The 27,809-nt window shown below is 41.7% G+C and overlaps 2 protein-coding genes across 2 annotated transcripts in view; both read left to right on the forward strand.

Annotated features, from left to right (window-relative positions):
• adgb (androglobin) overlaps positions 1-5,396 on the forward strand; it is a 25,569-nt gene extending 20,173 nt beyond the window's left edge. The window contains exons 20-24 of the mRNA XM_020589041.1: positions 2,073-2,228; positions 2,386-2,473; positions 2,596-2,692; positions 4,536-4,719; positions 4,885-5,396. Of these exons, the coding sequence (XP_020444697.1) occupies positions 2,073-2,228; positions 2,386-2,473; positions 2,596-2,692; positions 4,536-4,719; positions 4,885-5,088 (729 nt within the window). The 3' untranslated portion in view covers positions 5,089-5,396. The remainder of the gene's footprint in view (positions 1-2,072; positions 2,229-2,385; positions 2,474-2,595; positions 2,693-4,535; positions 4,720-4,884) is intronic.
• A 9,382-nt stretch (positions 5,397-14,778) lies between these two features.
• stxbp5a (syntaxin binding protein 5a (tomosyn)) overlaps positions 14,779-27,809 on the forward strand; it is an 80,866-nt gene continuing 67,835 nt past the window's right edge. Inside the window, 2 exon segments of the mRNA XM_020588120.1 lie at positions 14,779-15,431; positions 17,477-17,574. Of these exon segments, the coding sequence (XP_020443776.1) occupies positions 15,294-15,431; positions 17,477-17,574 (236 nt within the window). The 5' untranslated portion in view covers positions 14,779-15,293.

Raw genomic sequence — 27,809 nt, forward strand, 5'->3', positions numbered from 1 at the left:
AACATTCGGTTTATTCTCCTGGCTTCAACTTCTCTGGTGTACCTCTTCAGCTGTGTGGCTAGGGCTGTGAGCCTTTGTTTGGCAGTCTCTAAGGCCTCAGGTATAGACAGTGAGTTGTATTTCTTAGGTACCCCTTTCTTCATCACGCCTTTCTGCAATTCTGATAGCTGGCTAACTTTTCTCCATGCTGCCTTGATCTTGGTCTCCAACCTCCTTCTCCATGAAGGATACTGCTCCTTATGGCCTTTGTTGAACTTATAGCCAAGCATCTCAAGGATCACTGTTGCTGTGGGGTATATGAGCTTGTTGGTCTCAGTGATGGTCGTAGTAGGGATTGTTCTTAGTGCTGCATTCACATCATCTAGTAGACTTTCAGAATGCACTTCACTTAGTCTTGGTAATTGGCCACAGGAGTTCCAGGTGTCCATCTTGCTCATGATCTTCAGTCTCAGGTCAGCAGCCCTTGAATCAAGCTCATCCAGGCCTGTTTATTGGGGCTTGGTACCCAATCTCCAATTGTGGGGGTCATGATGATATTTCCCCCCTGACCTGTTGCCCTTGCTCCCCCTTGCTGGAGCATTCACGTTGTACCTTGTCAATCTCTAGTTGTGATAGCAGATGCTTCTTGCGGATGTTAAAGCATTGAGCTACTAGTTGTTTCGATGTTAGTGTAGATGTTGGGTTTCGAAGTATCCATAGGTCCCACATCCTTTGTATGTAACCCCTCTTGCTGTGGTTACTTTTATAGTAGCATTCCAATAGTTCCCTGTTCTCCTCTCTTGTCCATGAATGTCTTGTTCCAGTAACCCACTTCTCTTCAGGTTGCCCTGGTTCACCAACACCTGATGCAGACCTTGTTGACCCGGGCGATGTCCGAGCCGGTGTGACTCTTATTTTTCTAACTCTCATTACCGATGATGTAGGCAGATAGCATTAAGGGCCTTGCCTAAGGACCCAGGCGGGATATTGACCATGCCCTGACCAGGGTTTGAACCCCCAACTATATATACACACACACACACACACACACACACACACACACACACACACACACACACACACACACACACACACACAGTATGTGTATATGTAAAACTGCCTAAAATAATTGTCAACAGTATATGAACCTGTCTGAGAGGAAGGAATTGAAACACTTCAGTGGAGTACATAACAGTTTTTCACAGAATTTCTTCTACATCTCATGTATTGAGATTGTTGACATCTTTTTTTCTATATAGTATTTTTAGTGTATTTTATTAAAATCAGACTGACATTTACATATTTGCTTGACTTGGCTGTCAGCTGCTCTGAAATACTGATGAATAGAAACTGGCATTATGCAAATCCCACAATTGCCAGGTTTGCATTTACACTGAATAAAAGACAGGCAGTACTCGAGTCCAACACTCTGACTTGAGTCCAACTCGAGTCCATTTTCAGGACTTGTTACTTGACTTGGACTTGAGCACTGGCTGTTTTTGGATGTTGGAGACAAGGACTCAAACTTTTTTTTGTGCAACAGGCCCATAATTTGGCATCTGCACCATGCTCTATCCAGAACACTTCCATCAAGGCATACACTCTGCCTTTCTATAAATGATTTTTATGTAGCACTATGGTGATGCAATACACTTTTAGAAAGCTTAGAATATAAAATGGTTAGAACTGTGTCGACTGTGTTTAATATAGACCTTGATGGCTGACTTAGCTAACGGGGACTTAACTCGGTCTCGACCTGGATTATTCTTTAGTGACTCAGACTTGACTCGGACTCGAATACTGGGGACTTGAGACTTGATTCGGACTAATGCATATTTTTTACGATAACCTGACCTATAATGAAGACAGGACCCTGAAATGTTCACAAAAGATGCACTGTACAACTGCCTTTCATACCCTAAAAGATGATCCAGATCAAGGATTTTAGGACACATTTTGTATTGTTCTGGATCTCATTTTTCACAAGGGACCCATTTGCATGAGCGAATGTTGTGCCTTGGCTGAGGTACATGCACTCTCTGAGTGCTCTTGTTTACACTATTTGTCTGTGTGTGCTTCATATGTTTGTGCAGAGCTTTGATCTGAGTAAGCCACACTGGATTCTGCACGTGGCCAGTGACAAGAGCAAAGCAGGGAGCATGGAAGTGAAGAAGGACACTGAGAGAATGGACCAGATTAAAGCCATTAAAAAAGCTTGGGAAATGGCTGAGCCAGGCCGTGGTGCAAAGGTAACCCAGGACTGTGTCTGTGAGGGTGATTTAAAGTAATTACATATTAGTTGGAATCCTTTTAATGAAGTTTTCCCAAAAGGTATGATTTTGAAAATGCATTTTAATGCTTTTCTAAGCATCAGCAGCAACAGACAATGTTTTGCTGTCATTTTAGGCTTTACAGTGTCGTCTCCAGTTTCTTAACCAAGTACATCAAACACACAATGAAGCTGCTACAGATGATGCAGAAAGCAGAGAATCTGGTACTATACTCTAGATGTGCACACATATACTGTACATACATGCATAGATATGTGTTTGGGTACTTCCTGTTTTCATTACTTGTCACATACCGTATGGTAATGAGGCCTTTTATAATTTGCAGCTGCTCATAGATCTGGTCATGATACCTCTCTCAGTCCATCCAGGCAAAGGTTGATTGACACCCCCTGTCCTCACATGGACTACACTCCCTTTATCAGGTGCTCAGCAACATTCTCACCCTTTTTCTCTTGATTTTGATCCTTCTTCACATCTGTTTTACTTCTCAATTTGGACAGTATGATTATTAAGTTAGATTGATGATGAGAGCAGACTGTAGCCATCACCAGTTATGCTGTCTGGTCAGATAACTATACTGTACATTGCAGAATTTTGTTTGTTTGTTGGGGCGCTGTTGCTGCTTACTTACCTTCCTGTAACAGACCCCGGTTCAGCCTGTTCCAACAGACAAATTCATTTCTGTGCTTAGAGAGGAGAGATCGGTAATAATGCATAAACCACCAAGACTGAGTCATCATCTCATAGTATTTTTTTATTAATATGGGTGATTTATTTATTTATTTTTAATAGTTGAAGTGTGTGCTCCATTTGCTTAATGTAGTTGTTGGATCATTCGTTTCTAGTTTAGTGAGCCTTAATTGAGCTTTAACTGCAGGGTGTGACTGCACACTGTATGTGTGCACATAGTCCATAGTGGAAATGCACCAGCTCCACTATACATCTGGCTAACAGTAATGTCACACAGAGCTAGAGAGTTGGGCAGGTATGCAACTCCAGAGAATGTTAAATTAGCCAAAATATTCATTAAAGAAACTCTTTAATATGAATACACAGTTAGTTTCACAAGCACCCTTGTTAACATGTAAAGTGTCCACTTTTGATGCAGTCTGTGTTCAGAAGGGTAGCGTCTGCCTCCACAGTTCCCCCTGAGTCTCCTATTCCTCTCCCTCACACCTTCTCTCTTTCCATGTCTCCTTCTGTTTGTCCTTCGACATGATAAATGAGATAATATTTGAGTGTTAATTAGAGACCTATTTCAGGACCGCAATGAGCTTGTCGCTTCAATGAAATGTCCCCCCCCTCCATTATCACCATTCATCCTTTCCTGCTGCGAATGAGTGCATGTGTGTCTGGGTCCGGCTGCTGACTCTGTGGCCTACAGTCCAGGCAAAGAAAGAGATCTGGAGTAGCAGCCTATTAGGGGAGTGTGATTAGTCTGCAGTGCAGCTCTCTCCCACAAAGGCACAGCACAGGGCACATCATAGATTCACACTCATGCACACATCTTTGAAGCATTTGCACATGTGTTATTGCATACAGTGAAAGAGGCTGATTCACCGAATGAACTACATCATTACTGCCAAACCCCTCTTCATTAAGGTCAGCATATAAGAAATAGTTAGCCACATTTAGTGCTATAATAATCTCTCTGAATTTGTGTGTGTTTCATAGGGCTAGTCCCTGTCATTTTTTCTCAAACACATGTTTAACTGCCTCACTTGTACACTTTGTTTATTTCTCCATCTTTTGTTGCTTCTGTCATTCTTTGCACACACACTCACCCAAATCAAGTTCTAACAGCAAAATAACCAAATATGATGGTTATAACCATAACCAAATAGACTTCTCAGATATCGGTCGGTCTATACAACATGGGATATAAGATAAGGCCATGGGACTGTGTCTTCATTATTTCTTCTGCATATCTCTGCATTTTCTCTGCCTCTTAGTTGTCCCATCTAAACAAAATAACCTGCAAAATGTGCAACCTAAAAGAATTTGATAAGATTTACAATAGTTTGAGGTGACAATAATTTTTAAGTTTCTGATCCTCAAAATACTCCATTGAGAATTTGATGGTGCATACAGTATCCAACTGCACGACACAATATTTATACTCATTCACTACTGTATATTAATAAACTAGCCAACATGCTGCTTAGAGACAATACTGAAAATGTGTAAAAGGAATAAGCTCATGTGACAGTAAATTGTTATATTTTGTATGAGCACATTGTATCAAGTTTTTGTGTACTCCCATAGACGCCAAAGGGATTTTTCAGTGCTGATGGACTCCCAAATAGAGGAGACCCGTGAGAGGGAGCGTTTAGAAAAAATACAGACCTACCGTTTGGTGCGGGACAATGATCTGGAGCACCGGAAACAACAGGAGCTGAATAGGAAGGAGCTAATGAGACATCAGCTGAAGATGTCTGAGAACATGCAGGTCAGTCATAAGAGAGAGAGAAGTGTGAGATGTCCAAAACTGCCTGTAGACAGGAATATTGACTGTCACAGAGCAATAGAGTGAGACTTTTTGTCAGGTGTCTTTCCTTCTGATTAGTCATCATTCTGTAAATTCTTTCTCCTCACCTTTCTGTTTTGTCTCCAGGCAGCCCTGAAGCAGCAGCATAAGAAATTCATCAATGCTTGTGAGGCATTTAATAGCCGTCAGATGGCGACCATAAAGAAGGAACAAGAAGAGACACCAGCTCTGGAGGAGGCCCAGCAGTCAGTTCTGGAAAAAAGAGCCCCAACCTCTGCTGCCACCCAGAAGCCCAAAAAACATGCAAATACTTCTGGCAAGAAGAAATGATGGTCACTCGTGCGAACCTGCAGTCTGTTGAACAATAAAAGATCTACATTTTATCTCAACATTGTAACAACACATGACTAAAAGTGTGTTGCTACACTTGAATCAGAGCTATTTTTATAACACACAACTATATCCTTCATCTTTTGTCTATAATCTATGTTACCGTCATACAAAGGTACTGTAGACACTCATTTGTTTAGGTGTGTGAATGTCTGCAGCCAGTGTTTTGTTCTGTCCACATACTTACTGTCTGTATGTGTACATTGCTCAGTGTTTTATCTGCTCATAAAAGTTTGCAGCTGTGTGTACTTCCATTGCATTTTCTGTGTCTGTTCAGCCTGTCAGGCCTCATCTTGCCAACCACTATTTCTGCAGTTGTAACTGCATGACAGAGCAAATCCTGAAAGGCTTGTTCCTGGCACAGAACATTCCCTCTCATCTCTGCCCGGCTTCCTGTCGCCCAGTTCCTCCCTTGCTTTCTAAAACATTAGCTGTTATTTGCAGTTTTTCCACACACCTAAAACCCACCTGCATGAATTTTAGTATTTGGATGTGAGTGTGCCGTATGTCGTGCCATTTAGTTGTTAGATCACCCGACACTGTAATTGGCAGTGACATGTATTAACAGAGAGGATGTTTGTTAATCTGCTGGATTGTGGTTTGATGCAAATGTGTTGTGAGCAACAGAACAACTCTTGTGTAACCTTGACAACAAGGAGACAGTCGGCCATTGTTTACATGTGCGCGCATGCGATTGCATTGTGCGATTTGACTTCCCACAAATAGCAAGAAAATATTTGATCCTTAAATGGACCCTCATAGTGGGATGATGAAATTAAGTGAAACTTGATACTTATTACCCGAGTGGTGTGGAGACTGTGGTGGCTCTCTAATTCACTTTCCATTCTGAAGATAAAAACTCTAGAATGCCTCAGTCATTTTTTGCTCTTGTGTGAATTACAAGGTCATTCTTACTAGCAGGAATTCCTTTTATGGTCTCTCTTTTTTCACTGGCAACATTTCTCTCAAATATACAAGCCTGTTTTTCAGTGAGCTGTGATACTGTCCTTCACACCTACTTCATATCGCTCAGTATTAGGGGTCCTGGATTTCATCAAGGTCATAGGGTCTCTCATTAATTTACCATTCTGTCAGTACATTGTTAAACTTAAAATGTCAAATTTACTGTAGTGCAGCAATTTATGCTAATTTGTCACCACACACAAGCTCACACTAGAGGTGTTGGTAGGTAGATTGATTTTTTTTTTTTTTTTTTTTAAACCTCTGGGCAGATCCAGGCTAGCTGTTGCCCTCTGCATCACATTTTCAAGCTAAGATAAGATAATCATCTCCTGGCCTCAGTTTTAATGGGCAGGCATGAGAGTGTGATCAATTTCTCATCTAACTCTTGGCAAAAACACAAATAAGTGTCCTTCCCAAAATGTGGAATTTGGAAGTCCACATTTCTCAAATATGCACCCAGTGATTTTCTTCCTTAACATTTTTTGCATTCAGTATATAAATGTATGTGTGCAAAGAATATGCTGTGTCCTTTAAATTTTCCAGATCCTTATACTCGCTGTGCTTTTTTTTTGTTGCTTTTTTAAATTCATTTTTCTTTGCCTCGCTCAGGCACATGCATTCCCCCACACATCAGTAAAACTATACACACACACACACACACATACATATAGACACAAGCGTTCACTTCTAGCTGGCAGAGTACAGATACAGGGTCCTTTGGCTTATTGGCTCATCATGCTGCAGCATTGTTCTATTGTTGTTATTCTTTCCCTCTGGGACTCAACATCTCTAGAGGTGTGTCCTCTGAGCCGGCTCTGCTGATAAAAGACAGAAGACTTCGAAAGAGAGAATCCTGTGTAGCTGTGGCTAAGCCTCGGCTCAGATGACAAGGAGCAAGAGCCTTTATGTTGACAAAACAATAGCGCTGAAGGGGAAAAGGTGAGGGCTCACAGATTAACACCCAGGTTTTACTGCAGTCATACACACACATTCACAATTCACAACCAGTGCTGGAGGTTGGAGAGAACGCAGGACTTATAGACACAGAAATGCTGACCTAGTTGAAGCCTCATTGTTGTAAACCAACTATGTCTCTCCCCTGCCTCACCTTGCCTCGGCTTCACTCACTCTTCACTGTTCTTTGGCCCACACTCTAGCAGCACCACCACCCCTCTCTTCAGCCAACACAGCACGACTCTGCAGACTCGGGGGGGAATCAAATGGTGAGTCGGAAGACACACACACACACACACACACACACACACACACAAAACACTGCAACACTTCAGATTTGTGAGTGCGGGGAGAATAAAGTGCTGAGCACAAGATCATCATCACCAGAGGAAAAACAGTACCCTACCTGTCATTAGATGCAAAGAAATCTACGGTATAGCATGTGAAATCCTGTGTAAGATTGTGTTCTATTGTAACTTAAACAGATTAGCTTTCTAATTGTGTCTTCCTTATTTCCCTTTGGCACTCACTTATCGGTGTCTACAAGATCCTCCCTGAGGAACCGGTTAATACTTTGTTAAGATTAGTCTGTTCCAATGCGAGTCAATATTTAAGCAGTGCTGTGGGGCTGCATGTCGGGGTGGATCTAGATAAACTGTCTGAGGTTCTACTCTGTGTACACAGATTTGACAGTGTCAGCGGAGACAGGTGAGTTGCTATTCTCAGCACAGGTCTGTGTTGACAGCTGTCCCTCACTCAGCACATCACTCTGTAACTCCTACAATGGAGGGGTTCAAGGGATTGTGTGTATGTGTGGGAACACTGCTAAATGTGTGTCCATGCACACTAAGAAAAATGAGTTTTTGCATCCAAGCTGCCTTATAGGATATTTTAGTCACAACTACACCCCCCCTAACAGTTCTACTAACTAGAGCTGATGTTAAGAGCTGGTGCTGTGGGTTTTAGAGTTCCACATCCACATTCCACATTTAGTTATTATAGAGGAGTAGTTATGGTTGTCAGGGTCCACCTAATGTAACTTCCTGCTGTGCCACAATGTTTATTTCAAAGAATCTTTGAATTTTTAGTTTGTTCATTTTGTTTGTATGCAAAGATAACGTTACTCTATGTATTCCACATGCACCTTATGTCAAGGAACATTTTTGTTCAGCTCATCCCTAATCATGCATCATGTGATGCCACCACTTCAAAGCTCTCCTGCAGCTGATATGTGGACAAAGGGCAGTCTAATACATAGATGGTTGGATGCGAGGAAACACAATTTTCATTAAATAGCATCACAGCAACTGCTTGAATCACAGCCTAATTGCCTCGTGTTGAAGATAATTGCATTATTCCAGCGCTGTGGATTCGGTTTACCAAGCGGAGCTGGGAGGTGTCAGGTTTCCAATAAAACAGGAGTCTAAATTTCATCTCAGTTTATTGGATTGTGCAGTAGCCTTTGCCAGTCAAAGGGGATAGATAATTGGGCAGCTTAATTTACCATCAGAGGCATACCACTGTAGTCATCTGGGAAATGGAATTTAACTTTCTTCGGAATCTTTCACCGCTAATGTGTGGACAGAAAGGACTATCCGTATCGGCCACAAGCTAGTTCAGCAACACAGACGTGGGCATGGTGAAGTAAGGATTTGATAAGGTGTGAATTCATTAGAACTGAAACCAACACGAGGTCACTGTGCAAGGAACACATTGATAATCTGTCTTGTGCTCAACACTGATTGTTGCTCCCTTAGAAAAGAGGGCATGAAACATCTCTCTCACTTACACACACACACACACACATGCACACACACACACATCCCTCTGGGACTCATTTTTCTTGTTCTTACAGTAAAAGCATTTGTGTGTGTATTACACAAGAGGATAGAGATACTTTAAGGTTCCTGTCCAACATAATACCAGTAAAACCTTGGTAGCCTTCTACTGACTGTATTAGAAGGAGACTAACACTAGTAGTGGTCTTGATTCACTGAGTCAGCGACACTAAACTGAGGACAAAGTGCCCGTTCACCTCTCATGTCTCTTTCTTTCATCTCTGGTTGACTGGTTTCAGTACTCAGTGCTGGCTGCAGCTTCTTTCTAAGAATCTGTCCTTCTGGAGGATTTGTGTCACTGCGATGGCAACACTGGCAATGCCCTTTCCTTTAATAGCGGCATCCATCTGCTCCACTGTGTGTGTGTGTGTTTTGATGGCCAGCTTATCGCCTTGGCTGATTATTGGAACTGATACCAGCTGTGCCGCCCCGAGTGGAGACAAGCTGACATTGTGTCACGTCCATCCCCAGAGCTCTTTGCACAAGCATGCGTATTCTCTCTCTCACTCACACACACACACACACACACACACACACACAACTGACACAACCTGCACACAAACTGCAATTTCAGTCACTCCTGGATTGTTAAGGACCTTGACAGCATGATAAAACAACACATTGATGGTGGAGACAGCTCTAGTGTTAGTCTTCTTTTTTTGCAATACCTCATTTGTCAAAAATGAGGCATGCCAGGATTATAAACTCATGACTCAAGCTCTTGGATTAGGCGCACTGTATGATGAAGGGTTTATGGAGTTTTCAGTGTTGTTTTCAGTTTCTCCACCACCTCTTTTCATTTCTTACCCTCCTATCAATATTTATAAGCCCCTCAGTAACCATAAGGGCTGGTGGTGGATGTGGGGTTTGTGTGGAGGCCTTTGTTACATTTTGAATTTACTTATGTTCACAGAAGGAATGTTTGACATTAAAAATATCCTCCTATTTATCCAGGTAGAGATAGTCAAGTGCTCCCTCAAGGACACTTGTGTGCAATGTGTACGTCTGTACGTATGTACAGTGGGTATGGAAAGTATTCAGACCCCCTTAAATTTTTCACTCTTTGTTATATTGCAGCCATATGCTAAAATCATTTAAGTTCATTTTTTTCCTCATTAATGTACACACAGCACCCCATATTGACAGAAAAACAGAATTTTTGACATTTTTGCAGATTTATTAAAAAAGAAAAACTGAAATATCAAATGGTCATAAGTATTCAGACCCTTTGCTCAGTATTTAGTAGAAGCACCCTTTTGAGCTAATACAGCCATGAGTCTTTTTGGGAATGATGCAACAAGTTTTTCACACCTGCATTTGGGGATCCTCTGCCATTCCTCCTTGCAGATCCTCTCCAGTTCTGTCAGGTTGGATGGTAAACGTTGGTGGACAGCCATTTTCAGGTCTCTCCAGAGATGCTCAATTGGGTTTAAGTCAGGGCTCTGGCTGGGCCATTCAAGAACAGTCACTGAGTTGTTGTGAAGCCACTCCTTCGTTATTTTAGCTGTGTGCTTAGGGTCGTTGTCTTGTTGGAAGGTGAACCTTCGGCCCAGTCTGAGGTCCTGAGCCCTCTGGAGAAGGTTTTCGTCCAGGATATCCCTGTACTTGGCCGCATTCATCCTTCCTTTGATTGCAACCAGTCGTCCTGTCCCTGCAGCTGAAAAACACCCCCATAGCATGATGCTGCCACCACCATGCTTCACTGTTGGGACTGTATTGGACAGGTGATGAGCAGTGCCTGGTTTTCTCCACACATACTGCTTAGAATTAAGGCCAAAAAGTTCTATCTTGGTCTCACCAGACCAAAGAATCTTATTTCTCACCATCTTGGAGTCCTTCAGTTTTTCTTTTTAAATAAATCTGCAAAAATGTCAAAAATTCTGTGTTTTTCTGTCAATATGGGGTGCTGTGTGTACATTGAGGAAAAAAATGAACTTAAATGATTTTAGCATATGGCTGCAATATAACAAAGAGTGAAAAATTTAAGGGGGGCTGAATACTTTCCGTACCCACTGTATATTAGCTTGGTATGTTTCCTCTTTGTTACCCAACTATTTGAGTGCATGAAGTGTCTTCTCCTCGTTCCTTGTAATCAACATTCTGTCTTTGTGAGTTACTACAAGTATATACTGCGTGTGTGATAGTACTGTATACCCTCTCACTTTTCATCTAGTGTTATAATGCAGATATTTGTTTTATAAGGACACAGTGGTCGAAGGTCGCAGGGAGACTTAGTGTCAGGTGTGCTAAACTCAGGTGTGCTATGATTCACTTGATTAACTACAGCTGTCAGTGAGGGCGAAAGGTCCTCGTGCCTCTGGTCCTTCTGCAAGACAGGCAGACACCGTGCCTCTCTGCGACCTGCTGTTGTCACCTTGTTTTTTTTATTTCTCCAGACAGCACAGGGACCTTTCCTTTCTAGGGGTCAGACTATGAGGCTGAGTCCTGGGGCTGTAATGTGCCACTGGGGAAGGAAAAAAAAAAAGAGTGTGACAAGGTCTACCCCTGTTAGGTCATCTGTAAGGTTTTAAGTGGCTAAAACCCACTAGAAGTGAACAGCAGTGAGGACACTGCCCTGTGTGCACTGCTGGGGCATTTCCTGTGCATATAACCCAATGTTGGTTTTGTCTAGTTTAATAATTTTTCATGTGAATGAAATCACTAGACATACAAGATTAGAAAATAATAAAAAAAAAAGAATAAAATTCAACTGATTTTGCATAATCAGAGAATTTAATCTTAAGATCAGAGTAATAAGATACATGTAGAGTAGATATATGTAAATGCATTTTCATAATCTTTATGCAAACTGTGTAATGTAAGTATGTATGTAGGCATTTTAAATTCATTCTGAAACCTGCTGTCTAACAATACGCTTCACCCTCTGCCCGTGTGTCGTTATACTTTTTTTAAGTGTAAAATGTATATTGATATAGAGAGACTGTATTTTGATTGTGTTCAAATGATTAGCTTAGCGTAACCTAAAACACACGGCCAGCGTACTGTATATTCAAACCCTTGGAGCAAAACCAGTTGGCATATCGCATATGTACTGTACTAGCTGCTTGGTACCCTCACTCATGGTTGTCATGTTTTAGATATTACTCGCTCATCTACCCTCACCTCTGCCCTGGAATTAGCCCTGGATTAGCGCTCTGCTTATGTGCATGACAGATCTGTATTTGTTCAATTTGCATATTTCCCAAGATTGTTGTGTTGAATGTTAATACATAGATAATGGAGGGGCTACAGAGGGAGGATGTTTTGCACTGATGTTATTGGTCCCCACAGTTGAGCCTAGAAATTAAGTTTAACATGCTATAGAATATCATTCACCCTACCAGATGTTAAGTGACTCTGTAAGCTTAAAAGATCTGTAAAGGCCTGTCAGGACTGAATACTCAGAAGCAAAAATGACTTCAGAAATAAACACTTAACATCACACCAGTCCAGCAAAAGACAATGGTTGTACTAGGACTAAGAGCCCAACAGCCAGCAGGCGTCACAGTTATGCTAGTACTGTACATATAGGCAGAATCAGATTATCTACAGGGAAGTATCAGCTGTTTAAGTGTGTTTTTACTCTACTTGCAAGAGCTTAAATCCATGTTTTGCTCTACGCCAGTTTTTCTCACTGGTGGGTCTCATCTGATGGGTACTGGAATAGTACTGCAAAGGGTTAGATTAAAATTATTATTTTTATTATTCATTTAGTTTTATTTACTGAATGTGCTCAAGAATTCACATAAAAAAAAACATCAAAATGCATAATTTTAATGGACCCTGTTCAGGATAAGCGGCATAGATAATGGAGCGATGGATGGATAATTTCACTGACCAGTTAGGTTTGAATATCATGATATCACTCCCGACACGTCCTCCGGAAATGACAAACGTGTTTTGCCGCTGTTAGGTAGCTTGTCAGCCAATGTTTCCTCACATGCAGTGACACAAAATGGATCAGTTTATGAAATGAAAAAGTGATGTGAGAGACAACCCTGCGCCAGTAAAAGCTCCAAAGCATGTGATAAGGAAATATGACCCTGAATGCATTAAATTACATATATTCAATATATTATTTTATGTTTTTTTCTCATTTATTTGACAAGGTGGTCCTTGGAAATTTGTTTACAATAAAAGGTAGGCCTTAAGTTACAAAAGGTTGAGAACCCCTGCTCTACACTTACATTTGTCCCTCTTTTCTTTCTGTCCTGCTCTCTTTGCACTTTGACCTTTCACATAAAAAAACACTACAGCGCTGCCTCAGTGAAAAGCCTTATCAAAGAATACAAACACAGCAGTCAGACTCTAAATACAACACACACACATACACACACAATGAAAGCAGATGAATGGGCTGACCACAACACAATGGTGCTAAATTAAATCACTCATGTCAGAGTAGCCAAAAGCCCTCCCCTTCCACATCACTCACTCACACACATGCAAGGATCAACTAATAAGGTCCTTTTTGTTAGCCTGCATACGTGTGGTGTTTATGGTTAATTTCAGTTCATTATGCAAATCAGTGTTGCAACAGTTGTTCTCAAGCCACCCTGATACAGTACGATTACTGAATTTGCTTCCTGGTCCTCCTCATATTTTTTTGTTCCCTTTTATTCAATAGCAGCTTCATATCAGCTGTGTCTTAACAAAAGACAGCTTATGTGAAAACATATGAACAAGTTCATTTAATCAGCACTGATTATTACAAAATGTGGGTTCAGTCGACTTAAATGTGCACTTTTTGGGACTTTCTTTAGTTTAGGACAGAGCTGGTGTTAGCAGGAGCACACATACAGCTATACAGCTATTACTTTCACCACAGCACCTCTGTCCCTGCTGCCAGTGAGCTCCTATATCAAAGATGAGTGTGTTAGCAAACAGTCCAAACAGGTGGCGACGTCAGCATCACTCAAGCATGAGCAGCCTCAGCTGAGCTCGTCAGGGGCAATGACCTTACAAACTTAGGCAGCTGTACTGAGCTTCTGAACTTAGGAGTTGATGGCGCTTGCTTGGAGAGACACATTGTAGAAGGTGTATTCCCAGTACTTTTTGTAGTGCAGAGGAATGAAACATGTAAAACAGTGTCAAGGAGGTGCTTCTGCTATTATCTTCAATTCCACATAACATGGCTAAAGCATGGGGGAGCTCAGCAAAGGGGCCTAGAAATTCATTGTCCTATACCCACTGTATCAGCCAGTTAGAAGGACAAATCAAGTCAAAGAGTGTTGAGCATTTTGAATGTTGGATGAACAAAACATTGTCTGGAGCGCGTGTAGGCCGGTGCCCCAGCAAGGTTCCAAATAAAACAATGCATGGCCTTTGTCTGTGATATGTGATGTTCTAAGGTTGTGAGAGGGGAAACCTGCACTGTCACCTGGCTGGCAGACACCAGCATTTCCCAAACCTCAGCTGTGGAGTTGGTTTGTATGCTATTTTCCTAAAGTTGCATCTAGTAGCATCCCTAATCAGTGACACAAACCACTGTACTGTGTATGGTTGTACTCCTTTTTAAAAATTGATGCCTGGATATGTTAAACGTCACATGAATTGATAGACAAAGTGACACTTCCCTCCTTCACTTTAATTTTCCACATTTCTTTTGATTTTGTCTAAACGCACCATAAAAATACAGCATAAAGAAAATGTGCTTCGTTAATGTTTCATTTATAATGTAGTCCAACATGGCAAGTTTTTATACTTCCACTATCAATGATGCTTTGGGATAGCCTTTAATATGGCGAACCAGCCACACAAGCAAGCGGAGTGGATAAGAGACAGTGTAATGGAAAGACTGGTTCTCGGCCACCCTCTCTCTGCTTGTCTGTCTCCATACATACACGCACAACGCTGCCGCATCCCAACATCACCAGGTGCAGTGGGGCAAAACCCGATTCTGTGTGTGCCTGAGACTGACGGGAGCGAGGGGGCGTTGTCGCTGGGGACACATGAGAGGAGGAGGAGAGAGAGGACTGGCAAGGTGGCGGGATATGTGTTGAAGCCTCTGCTCTGTCAGACATGCGCAAGAGCGTCAGCAGCAGCACCATCACCATCACCACCGCTGTGTTGCGTAGCCGCCTTGGCTGAGCGGCACACACAGCGGAGAGGAGAGGGGAGGGGAGGGAAGCCGATAGGAAAAGTGGACCCACCGAGACGCAGTGGGCCACAGCACGGACTCCGAACAAATTACAACGTGCCAGCCACCCGTCTCCAAATTCACACGTCAAGAAGCGACCTGTGCGGTGCGCCCCAGCGCCTTCCAGCATGATGACTGCGCTAAAAGACAAGCACTAAAATGTGACATTTACAGAGGAAGTCAGAAGAGAGAGCGAGCCTGTGTGTTTATCTTTTGCGGGTGATCTCCGTTCCGTGCTCTGCAGTTTGAAAATGAAGAAGTTCAACATCAGGAAGGTGCTGGACGGTTTGAAAGAGGTGTCCTCCTCCACCCCGTCTGTCCAAGTGGGGCCACAGGAGAACCATCTGATCCAGGAGACCCTCCAGTCCGAGCATTTCCAGATCTGCAAGGTGGGGGAGAGTGATAATTTTATGATTATACAGCTGTATTCACTGCAGATAACCCCATCCGCATGTGGTCCTTTTGTTTGTATTATCCACAGTTTATCTTGCACTTAACCTCTCTCAGGATACATCAAGTGCAAGTGGTGAGCTCTTCACAATACATTTATTAAACAGTCTTCTATGGACAAACTATGGGGAGCAACTGCTGGTTTAAGGTTTATTTGACAGTAGGCAGCAATTCCTTTTAGAAAGCGTTCTGTGCTGTTCAAGGAATATACTTAATGCGCATACTGTGCGGCGCACTGGCTACAGGACAGTAGAAACAATAAGTTCCTATTTGCCTGCATGCTCTTGTAGTGTAATTTTACTTGGAATTTTTGAAAAACTGTCTCATTGTATTGTATATGACGGTAAAGGCTACCCTCTGTGAAAACCCCGTCTTTTGTTGTATGTGCACTTGGCATTGTCATATCGAGGGGTTGGGCCAAATTGATCCCCTCTTGCATAATCTGCTGAGTTTGGATTAGCAAAGCAGTGGTTTCTGGTTGATGTGTGTACGTTCCCGTTTCATGCTTCATTTTGATCAGTGTCTCTACACCCCCTTCTTGGCGCCTGGAGAGAGTTGGGGGCTGTTTGGGGGGGGGGCATCCTTCTTGCACAATTATGGATGGGGTTAATGAACAGTCAGGCAATTTACATGCTGTGCAGGCTACATCTTAGCCCACTCTAATGTTAAATCATGATTTCCTCAAGTGTATCTTCCTGGTTTGGTGTGGCCTTTTTATAAACACTTCTGTGTGCTTGCTGTTGAATGTAACCACATATTTAAGAATGTGACAGGTTTGTTTGTGGATTCTTATAAAGGTTTTTGTTGCTTTTTAACTGTAAATTGCTAATATGTCTGTCAGATAATTGTAGGTTTTATCTTTCTGAAATGCAGACTTGTGCAGTTGTTCTTCATATGAAAACACAACCTTTAGCTCTGGTAGCTGCCACAGCCCGTTGCCACTGGTAGGCTTTATCTTGTTTTACCTGGCAGAGTGTCTGTGTGCAGGTAAGCATCACGGAAGAGCTGCATAAATGTTGTCTTTGGCTTTTGTATAGACACCAACAACCAACCAGCCAAACATCACCATGAGGTGCAGAAATCCAAATTCTGGGCGGATTAACTTTTTAAAACTGTAATCGTCTTAATAGTTGTTAGACGTTAGAGTGCCTGAAGTTAATAACATACTCAGGGGTCAAGTCAACATACCGAGTGCTTAGGGGATATTGTGGTTTAGTAGCTAGAAAGACCAGCAGAGAGATTACAGGTTTGAATGCCACAGGAGCCTAAATACAGTATGTCTGTCAGCAACCAGGCATCTGATGGGAGTTTCTTTGAACAGGACTCCAGCCTTTCTCCTGCCTCTTCACTGTCTCTATGGACAGAAACTTGCTGTAATATTTGTCTGCAAAGAAGGCAGGTGTCTCTGCTGCGCCGAATGCTTCTTATGTAACATGCTTCAGCCTGCTGCCACTAAGCAAACATATCCAACGGCCCAGCGCTGGCTGACTGACGCGGCAAAGCGACAATGACACATGCGTCTATAGAGGGTGGACATAAAAAAAAAAGGAACACCATATCTTTAGAAGGCCCTGCAACAAATCGTAGCCGAATACTTCTTACTGATGTTTTTTTCTGTGTATTTTATTCTCAGACTTCAGTGTAATCACGACTTCACGTGGGAGGCGGTGAGAGAAGGAAAATGAGATAAAAAGAGAGAAGAAATCTCAAAATAGGCCCATGGTTTTTATAGCAAAGCCAAATATCAGCCAAATCACAGAGAACAGGATACCCATGCATAGAAAGAGCATTTGTTCCTTTTTTTCATTTTCTTCTCTGTGCTCAATTTCAGGCTTTAGATTTTTGTTTCATAACACTTTCCACATCCGTCTGGGCCATTTGTTTACCAAAATCAGGTGTGTGATATCCTCTGACAAAACAACATCCCTGCTGTGAAATTCTTTCTAACACATTGTCTTTTTTAATCTTTCCCCATATCTCCCAGACTGTACGTCATGGCTTCCCCTATCAGCCGTCGTCCATGGCTTTCGACCCCGTACAGAAGATACTGGCCATTGGCACCCAGAGCGGAGCTCTCAGATTGTATCCTTTGAGTTGCCACTGAGATGTTAGAGGTTGCTGTGGCAGCTCCTTTAGTTGAGAGGCAGCAGCAGGTAAGTGAGCAGATGTCTGAGCTGCTATGGTCAGATGCTGATGTCTCTTCGTTGAGTTTTAGTGTATTTTTAGAGTGTGCTGAAGAGTTTTCTGTAGCACTGAAGTGTTGACAGTTCCCTGGAGCTTTCTGTGTGCTTGTGAGCTTTAGACTAAAATCTCTGATTCGTCTCTACCTTAAAGTCCCAAGTTTCAGATGTCACATGGTGAAACAACGCTTAAGCCACAGACTAAGAACAAGCTCAGCTCAAAACCCCTTCAATCTAATGTTTTAGCTGCTTTTACTGACACTGCCATGCAGTTACACTTGCTCACACAATTTAAATCACAAGAAGGACATTAAAAAGTCCACATGTAGCCATATATTAAATTATGTGCTACAGGCGCACATAAATGGTTGAGGAAACTCGTGTCAGTTTTCTTGCAGGATGAGGGCATTTACACAAACAGGAACAATAGCTTGCAGTGAAATGGCACCAAGGGGAGTCGTATGCTTCAGAGAACGCCTGCAAGCTCGTCTGTGTCAGGCTGCTTTTACAGGTCCTCCATGTGTTCTACTGCCTGTCCGACAACCTTTTGCCAGCTCATTACTGCGTGATGAAGAGTCGTCCACCTGGCTGTTCCTTGTTCCCACCTGCTGGCAGCTATGGCTGTAACTCAGTCTCATTCACCTGCATTGGAAAGGTGATAATAAAAGGAGGAGGATGAGCATAGAATCTAGTTAGCCATGTTTACCAGGCTTATAAAAAAAGAATAGTTGACAGGCCATGAAACTTTAGTGTGTCTTCTTGCTCTTGTTAAAGGCAGACTGAGAGACAGGAGATAATGATGTGCCTGGTTTTCTAGCAATGACTAAATGTTCCTAAAGAAACCACACATTTCCTCACCCAAAGCAGAGCAGAATTTGGCAGTGGTGTTGTGTTCATGAATTAATAGGAGAAATGAAATGAAATCCCTCCTCTGGTAGAAGTATTATGTCAGGGTTGGCACAGGAACTGGTGAATGAACTTAATGGAGCTCACTGTATGTCTTGCTGACTGCTACATTACTCCTGTGAACTCCAGACTGGTTAACCTCTTGGCATAAAAATTGCCATAACCAATCATCTTAGAGATCAAAACAAGTTCTCCCTCAGACTAGCCTGACTCTGGGTGAAATGATCTTGTCAGAGGGTTCCTGTTGCCCGAAGCCGGTCACTTTGAAACTGAATGAACAGAGGAATTTCTCTTGTTTGAATGATGTGGATCAGATAGTCTTATCAAAGTCAGTGGAAGGTGAATGGGGAGTCAACCATCTATTCTTTGGTACTGGTTATCTTCCCCTGTCATTTGCTGTTTAGTCAGCCCGGTCCTTTTATCTGATGGCAACAATACCAGTGTGGCACAAGGAGATTTTGAGATTCATATATTTTCCCTTGCCGTAATGCATCTCCTGGGTTTTTATATAATGTGTTTTAGCAAGTTGTGGCAGGTTTTGTGAAAGACATCCTAGGATTCTTGTGCTGATATGGATCTATGTCCTGAAGGTCATTATTGTTGCAGTACATGCTGGTTTGTAGTGTGTGTGCATATATATATGCCTGCTTGTGTGTATGTGCGCTCATTTGCCTGGCTGGTGCACCAGGACATTTGGCTGCACCCCTCTCCCATAGAGGATTACAGGAAGTGGCAGATCAAGGGCCTCAGCCTGGCAGGGTGGCAGAGGACTGAGAATTACAGCAGAAACAGGAGGTGTGTGCGAATGTGTACATATGTGTGAGTGAATACATTATTTGTGTAAATGTCTGCGCGTGTGGGTGTGAATCCTCCGAGGAGATGGCTGCTCCCAATGGCCGCCAATCACTTCTGTGATCCCCCAAAACCGCCTTGCTTTTGATGCTCATCACTGACTCTGCTGCTGCTGCGTCCACTGTCCAGCTGGGAAGATGACAGTGTCTCTCAGGTGCTGTGTGGAGGAGGGAAGGAGGGGACTAAAGAAAGAAGTTGGCAGGAGAGCCAGTGGAGAAGACAGGCCAATAGACAAGGGAGAGCAAAGAGAGGGTAGAATCCATATTGATCTGTGTGTGGTAATGCACTGAGACAGATATGCCCAAGTGTGCACACACACACACACACTGCTCTCAATTGTTTTCTGTACAATATCTCAGCAGCAAAAAGAATTCATGAGCTTTTAGAAAACAGGTTTCGCTGTGCAAGCAGTCCAGGCATATTAGCTACCCACTGGATTAACAGTGTAATTTAAAAATAAGTAGAAATGCTGTGTTCTAAAATTGTGGAATGAAAAAAGATGCTTTGGTTTACAGTATTAGGGCAAACGGCTAGAAGAAGCCAAAGGAGCGGTCTAGATTTTTCATTGTGTATGTCTGTATTTCTTCATCAGACAGAACAAAATTCTGTGCACCGGTGTCACACAGCACACGACTCTTCGGCCTTTAGTTTAACTGTTAAACAACACCAGCTGTCACTTGCTGACACAGAGAAACATAATTGTAATGCCAGTAACAACAAAAACCGCTAGGCTAAGTCAACACAGTTAGCTATGTAGCAACCATATAAACTAATTTTTGTATGTAAGTGGCAAGAGATTTGTTTTTACCCAGCAGAACAAGTCACTATCAGTAATCTGTACATCAGGGTATGGTATGTCAATGTGTCTGTAGACCTCAGTATCAAAGCACTGAGAAGTGTGGCACAGTTTGGTAAATAAATAACCTGCTTACGTTTCTCAAACCGTCAGTACAGTATGCATCTTGTTGGCACCGGTACTGAGTCTGTTCTGTGCTCATCCATCACTTCTGTTTTGGTTTGGGAATAGACTACAACAGAAAGGATGGTGCCAATTTGGCCTCCATGAAGGACCTGTAAACTTCATGGCTCAAGAGAAGGGCAGAGAAGATCTCTGCAGACCCCTCACACCCACCACTGCAATAATCTGAAAGCTCTTCTATGACAATGTACATATATTTATAAATAATTTTGCCACCTTAGGAAAGCACATTGAGAGCCACTGTACTGGAGTTGAATTCCTTGTGTGTTCAATGTATTTGGCCAGTAAAAGCTGATTGTGATTCTCATTCTTGTATTGAAACATTTCAGTAACCAACAGAATCTACCCAGGATGTAAATAAGAGGTTTTTAATAGAAAGAAAATCACCACAATTTCTCCTCTTCGGGTTCAGTTTGCACATTAAAGTCAAGCATTACGTGGGTGGAAATTAACAATTTTCCCAGAGCACTATGTACAGTAACATATAGTGCAGTGTTAACAGGAGAGTTTGTCACTTCCACAGAGAAAACATTGTGCTGGGGCATTATTAGCCAATTTTGGCAGCTTAACGTTGTTAAACCAGAAGCATTTGTATGTGTATGTTTTGTGTATTGTGTGTGTGTAATAGTTGGACGGTCTGCAGCTGTGCGTGTACTGTAACAGTGTGGTGGCTCACCTCTCTGGAGAGACGGCTCTTTACTGGTGGTAGCAGGGAGAGATGGCAGCACTATAACTCAGATGCTCCCTGTGAGCCAGCAAGACGCAGATCAATAGATCAAATTGTCACTGCATGCATAATGCATACTGCATTATGACGTATCTTCATCAGTAATCTTTCCTCTGCCTCGCTCAGTAACTGTGCTACCCTTAAAGCTTTGTCTACACTCACAGGACAACTTTACTGAGCCATTGTTCTTGGACTAAATGGGAATAATTTAGGTGTTTAAACTTGAAATGAAGTTGTATTGCATTTGATGTGAGAGTTTAATGCTGTGTGTGTGCAAAGAGTTGCTGGGAGGTGGAGGAGTCTGCCAGACAGGATTAAAAAAAAAAAAAAAATTTGGTTCAAAGTAGAGTCCTTGGTGAGGTCACCAGAGAGCTGCCGAGACATGGCTTTCATGCCACTGCAGTGCACATCAGCTTTACACCATTACTGGAACAAAGGATTGTGTGCACCACTGTTGAGTGTGTTGGTACATGTGCACTGCAGTGAAGTACTCTTAAAGACTCCTTGCATACCAGGTTTCATCTTTCATGCTCTCCAAAAGCACTCAACATCCCTTGTTCCATTGGTTCTTAGAGATGGAAATCGAATTTTGCTGCATCAGCACCACAACAATGTCGTTGCTGTTTCTCTCTCTTCAATATCCTGACAGTGTGTGCTGCTTAAATCCTTTAGCCTTGACAAGTGGCAAATGGGATCAAGGTTTAGGATGATTAAAGTTGTGCTGCCATGTTGCTTCTCTTCAGTAATTTAGTTTACATTAAACTCCAGCTTTTAGGCCTCTTGCTCCCCTGTCCCTTATCTCTGTCGGGTCCCCTCTTGCCAGAAATGATACTCCTGGGTGTGTCTCTGCATGTTCAAGTCAGACATAGGACTTTGAAGGTTAGTGTATTACCTTTTCAATAATAGAAAAGTGCACATGAACAATAAAACTCATCCAAACATACAACCATTCTTCCTTCAGTGAGTCATCACAATTCAGGAAGTCGTGCAATATTGCACTTAACTAGAAAGCAATGTTATTGAAGGACAAGAAATCTCGATGACCTGGAGAAAGGTTAACAGCTAGGGCTGCAGCTGGGGAAGAACATTAAATGAGTGTTGCCTGGAACTGTGTGTTTCTCCCCCGTCGTCAAGCTTTATATAAAGTAGGATCACAGTTTAATCAAATGCATATAACGTTTATTGAATTTTGATACAGCAGGAAAGAATTCAGTGTGCTATTTGATTCTCTATATTTCTCATCACACTTCAAACAAAAATAATAGAAAGCAAGCTGCAGAGTATTGCGTGTGTGTGATACAGAGGTCACCAACCTGTGCTCTAATTATACCCAACAGATGGCAGGTAACGCTCAAGTGGCTCATGGTAAATACACACGTGGGCTGGAGAATAAATGGGTTCAGGTTTTTACACTCGGCAGCCATAACTACTGCGCTGGTTGATGATGGGCTCTATTCTGTCTGCTGGTGGATAGGTGAAGCTACAGTGTTTTGACCAGGCAAATTACATAGTGTTTACTGTTCTGGGATCGCTTGTCGTAATGTTTTGAAGAGCTAATTAGAAAACATTATTGAAAGTAAACACAAACAAATTATTTTCAAACTTGACACAGGCATAATTTTTACAGAGGCGTAACTCTTTGAGATAGAAGTTGTTGAGAGCTGTGAGACTTTGGATAGCAGAAATTAACTTGGCAGTGGAAGTGAGGGAGCTTTTAATGAACCGACAATGACCAAAGATCATAGGAAAGCAGGCAGGTAACGAGAACAGTACAGGTGACAGGCAGGTGGCAAGATCTGGAGTTGACAGCATGAGCAGCATGATGGACACACAGCGATCTGGCAGGGACCTGAGGGAGTGAGACTGTGGCAGATAAGCAAAATTAACAGTATTAATTAACCTCCTTAAAGGACTCAAATTGACAGGTTATGGCTTTGAGAACAGCTAATTTTTTAGTATGTTTTAAAGAAATGAACTTTACTCTAATGCTAAGTTCAGTTCTGCATCTTTAGTAACTTTATTGTAAATATAAAAAAAAAAGGAAATCAAAAAATTATATGGGAGAGAATGTCCACTTTTCTAAACCAAAGGATTTAGCATTTAGTTAGTGGGGGACCTGGTGCTGGTCCTAACAGCTGAAACAATTTTAGAGGTGTGGAACCTGGCTAGTGGTTGCCATAGTTTAGCTTGTGCAGTGAGGGATCAATAACATTCCAGGTGTGCTCACTTTCAGTTGTAGCCATGTAGAGAAACTGCTGGCTTGTTTACAACCTCTCTGATCATCTTCATTGTAACAATGTTGTCTTGATCCTAGCAGGATCTAGAAGGTTTTTGGTGGGGTGGGCAGGCTGGGACACAGACTCAGAGAAGGGTGGCACATTTGAAATGCATGTAAAAAGTAAATTGAACCCCTAGTTTTATGAAATAATAAATCATAGATTATTAAAAATCTGGTTGCTTATTTTGTGTAAAAATGAGACACACAGTGATTCTTTTTTTTCTTGCTAACTTTGGCTGTGCTCCTTATTTACTGCGAAAATAAGACCCAAGTTGCAATAAAGTGGAATTATCCTTTTACTGTTGAGAAGTAGTACTGTAGTGGTACTAATGATAGCGGTAATTTTATAGTGATTTGAGCTCCATCACAACCGTCCTGTGTGTCGTATTCTTGGAAACAGACTCACTGCAGCCCCAGGCCTAGCAGATAGTGACAGCTAGGGGCACACACTGCTGTCAGCCTGGTGTGATTTATGACAGGATTTACTTCAAACAATTGCCTTTTCAGCATTTGCCGGGGTCACTTGTGAGTACCGTGTTCCTACTGTATTGATTAGCGCTCATATTAGTCTTGGTCAGGCTGCTCCTCTACTGTAACAGTGCACTCCCATTGTTCAAAGCGTCTGGTTTATATGTGTGTGTATTACTTTACATGCTACAGCATGTGGTAACACTATGCCTGCTACTGATTGTGGTTCATTGTAATACTCCAGCTTCCATTATCATGATGTTCTTAAACTACCTGAGGTTTAAATGCTAGTGCAACATATTATGGACAGTTTCTTTGCAGCTGTCAAAACTAAAATAAATGATCCAAGTTGTCCTGTTTGTAAGTAATGCAGTGTTAGGCAGAAGGCTTAGCAAAGGTTTGTTGTTTGCTACTTGACCTGAGCAGATTATGACATGTACTGATAGCTCTTGCCTGTCCAGACATATAAATGTCACTTTATCATCATACATGCTGTATCTAGCATCTCAGTGAAATGTCACTGTCATGTATTAAATCACACTTGACAGCAACAGAACTAGCTGAATGAGATCAATTGTAATGCAGTTTTGAGGCTGAATGTGAACGTGATGTCCTTCACTTACCTTCAGCGCACTCGGTGTGTGCTCGGAGATTGATGAGGAGCGACATCTGGTCTGTAAGCATGTGTCCGTCCACAGTTCTACAGTGTAAGACACAGTTTTGAGTAAGAAAGTGTTGCCATTGAATAACTCCTGTTTATTCTCAAGGTGACCTGACTCAAAGAACACACTGCATTTAATAAGCTAAAAAAGCTGAAAAGAAACTATGTATTTTCAGGCGCTGCTTTGAATATAACATTTGTGTTGATAGCTGACACTTGGTGGTTTTGCTTGACATTGTTTTAGAGGTGTGGAAGTGTGACGGGGCTGAGTAACTCATGTTGTCAGGTTTGCAGGGTCCCTGTGGTGCTTGTAAGTGGAATGGCTTACAGAATGCTGTGAAGCGCAAAGATGTTGTCATCTCGCTTTCACCCTGCCTTTCATGTGACCTCCAGGTCTCCCAGGGCCTACACTGCTGAAATAACTGAATCATTCCTCCCTTTCAATATTCCTCTTTCTTCATCTCCTTGTACTGCATGCTATAATTAGCATTGCTACAGATATAATTGGTTAGTTCTTTGTAGGATTTTTGCATTTTTCAAAATCGCTTTCATATGCGTGTGTGTGTGTGTGTGTGTGTGTGTGTGTGTGTGTGTGTGTGTGTGTGTGTGTGTGTGTGTTCTTGGTCCCTGTTCTGATTTTCCTCAGCTCATTATTTTTGTCTAGCTACTGTAATCTTCCTCTCTGTCTCAGGCTCTGCTCCCTCCCCATTTTAATGTTTCCTGTTTCCTTATCAGTTGTTTCTGTAGCCCTTCATTTCCCAAGTGCCTCACACAACCTTATGGAGACTTACTGTATGTGGGGTTATGTGTATTTAATATTCATTAGTTGAACTTAAGTATAATTAACTGGCAAACATTTCTCTCTTTTCTAACACATAATATTACAATATACTTGTTTATTTTTATTAATACATTTTGTAACAAAAACTATCTAATAAAAAGTTTGCATCCACTTGCTTCCGGCTATCGCCCTGAAAAAAAATCTAGTCAAATTAAATTAAAATGAATGAATTAAAAATAGTAATGATAACACTGATAATAAATTAAAAGTCAAAAAGAATATGAAAAAATACACATACACACACATAAGCAAGCATTTTTTATTATACAGAGCACAAATAAAAAAAGATATAACGATATTAGTATGAACCTACACACATTAATGCAGTGAGGTGTGCCCATATCTAATCAGATCTGCTACACTGTGCAGGTAGATGTAATGCAACTGTAAGGATGTGCTATTGTGATGGTGTGATGTCTGGCATACTGTGTACCAAAAGTGGTCGAGCATAAAAAGGTTAAAGCTTTGCATGTGCACGCTATTCATCGATACCGTAAGCATAAAAAAGTGAGCGATGGTTGCATTTGCACACACAGTACAGATGGTGTTAGCAGAGGCATTAAAAAAACAAAAACAAAGAAAAAGTCAACATATCTGTGCAAATGGTGACAGTGTTTGGAGTGTAGGTCATATAAAATAGATTATAATATAAAAGTGTTAAGACTTCATTTAATATTTGTTTATTTATTTTTGATCCAGTCAGTCCATAATTTGTATAATATAATATAACAGACACATTTTACATCTGGACCCAGTGAATGTCTGGCCTTTGTCTTAATGAATGACTTAAATGAAGGATCAATTATAAAAACAGTTGTTACTTAATTTTCTGTTGGACCCATGGATTAATGGACTAATTGTTTCTCCACTGATTATAATGACGCAACAAATTAGTGAAAGACCTCATTAGTGTGCCAGTCTGCACCATTACCTTAGAACTGAGCCACTGTTGTGCTGCTAAATGTTGTCAGCTACATTTGTATACTTGGAAAACATTGAGATTGCACCCATGTGACAACCCTTGTGCGTTTGTAATAGAACAGCTGTGTTAGAAAACAGAGACTGTTCTGGTTTGAGTTGACAAACCATGAGCATCTAATGCCCACGGGCTGGGTAAAGAGTTGGTTATGACCTTACTAAAATCTAGACACTCAGTCACTGTCTGCAAGGTCCTTTACACACACACGCGCGCGCATACGCACGCACGCACGCGCACACACACACACACACACACACACACACACACAGGGATGAAAGACAGAGAGGTTCTCAGGGTACCAGGCCATGAGGAATTGCTTGTCACTGTGTTTGTGTGTGCTGAGATGTGGGGGTGTGTGTGTGTGTCAAGGCTCTGTATATGATTTTGTGTGCGGGTGTGTGTCAAGGCTCTGTATATGATTTCAGCTGCATACATACTGTAGGTGTGTTTCATGTGGGTGTTTCATGTGGTTCTAGATTTATGTAGCCTCAGCAAGGCCTTAACATTCAGCAAAGCATGCATCCAGTCAAACATGTGTTATGGCTGTCTCTCTCCCTCTCTCTCTCTCTCTCTCACATACACACATTTTTCTATAGATGTATTGCTTAAAAGTGTAAATCAGTAAACTCAGTATTACACTATTTCAGTCTGCCTGTTCTGTTTCATGCTTTTTCACCTTCTTTGCTAAAGGCTAATTTCTACATACTCAACTAAACCAACTCCAGCTGGAGAATATCAGTATCTCTGTCGGCTATAGCTAACAAGCTTACTCTGTCACTGAGGCCATGTGGGTAAAGTTACTTATACAGTAGGCATATTATAGAATATGTACTGTAACTAGTTATTTCAGTTTGTTTTGTTTTAACTGCAATACATTTCATCAAGCAGAGACGGTGCCTGCATGCACTAATGCAGTGTGCACTCCTTGTTGCACAGTAAATGTTAGCCATGGTGTTTATATTTGTACACCAATCCAACAAAGTGCTTATGACATTTACCTTAAGATAACATTTGGCACAGTCATTTATTTCACTCTTGGCTACAGTATGTTCCCAACAACAATATTTCTCACCAAGGTGGACCTCGGCAGCAGCATTTTAAGACTACTCAAGCACTATATACAGTGGGTACGGAAAGTATTCAGACCCCCTTAAATTTTTCACTCTTTGTTATATTGCAGCCATATGCTAAAATCATTTAAGTTCATTTTTTTTCCTCAATGTACACACAGCACCCCATATTGACAGAAAAACAGAATTTGACATTTTTGCAGATTTATTAAAAAAGATAAACTGAAATATCACATGGTCATAAGTATTCAGACCCTTTGCTCAGTATTTAGTAGAAGCACCCTTTTGAGCTAATACAGCCATGAGTCTTTTTGGGAATGATGCAACAAGTTTTTCACACCTGCATTTGGGGATCCTCTGCCATTCCTCCTTGCAG

Source organism: Monopterus albus, unplaced genomic scaffold, assembly GCF_001952655.1.
Source record: "Monopterus albus unplaced genomic scaffold, M_albus_1.0 scaffold9.1, whole genome shotgun sequence".
Taxonomy (NCBI): Eukaryota; Metazoa; Chordata; class Actinopteri; order Synbranchiformes; family Synbranchidae; genus Monopterus; species Monopterus albus.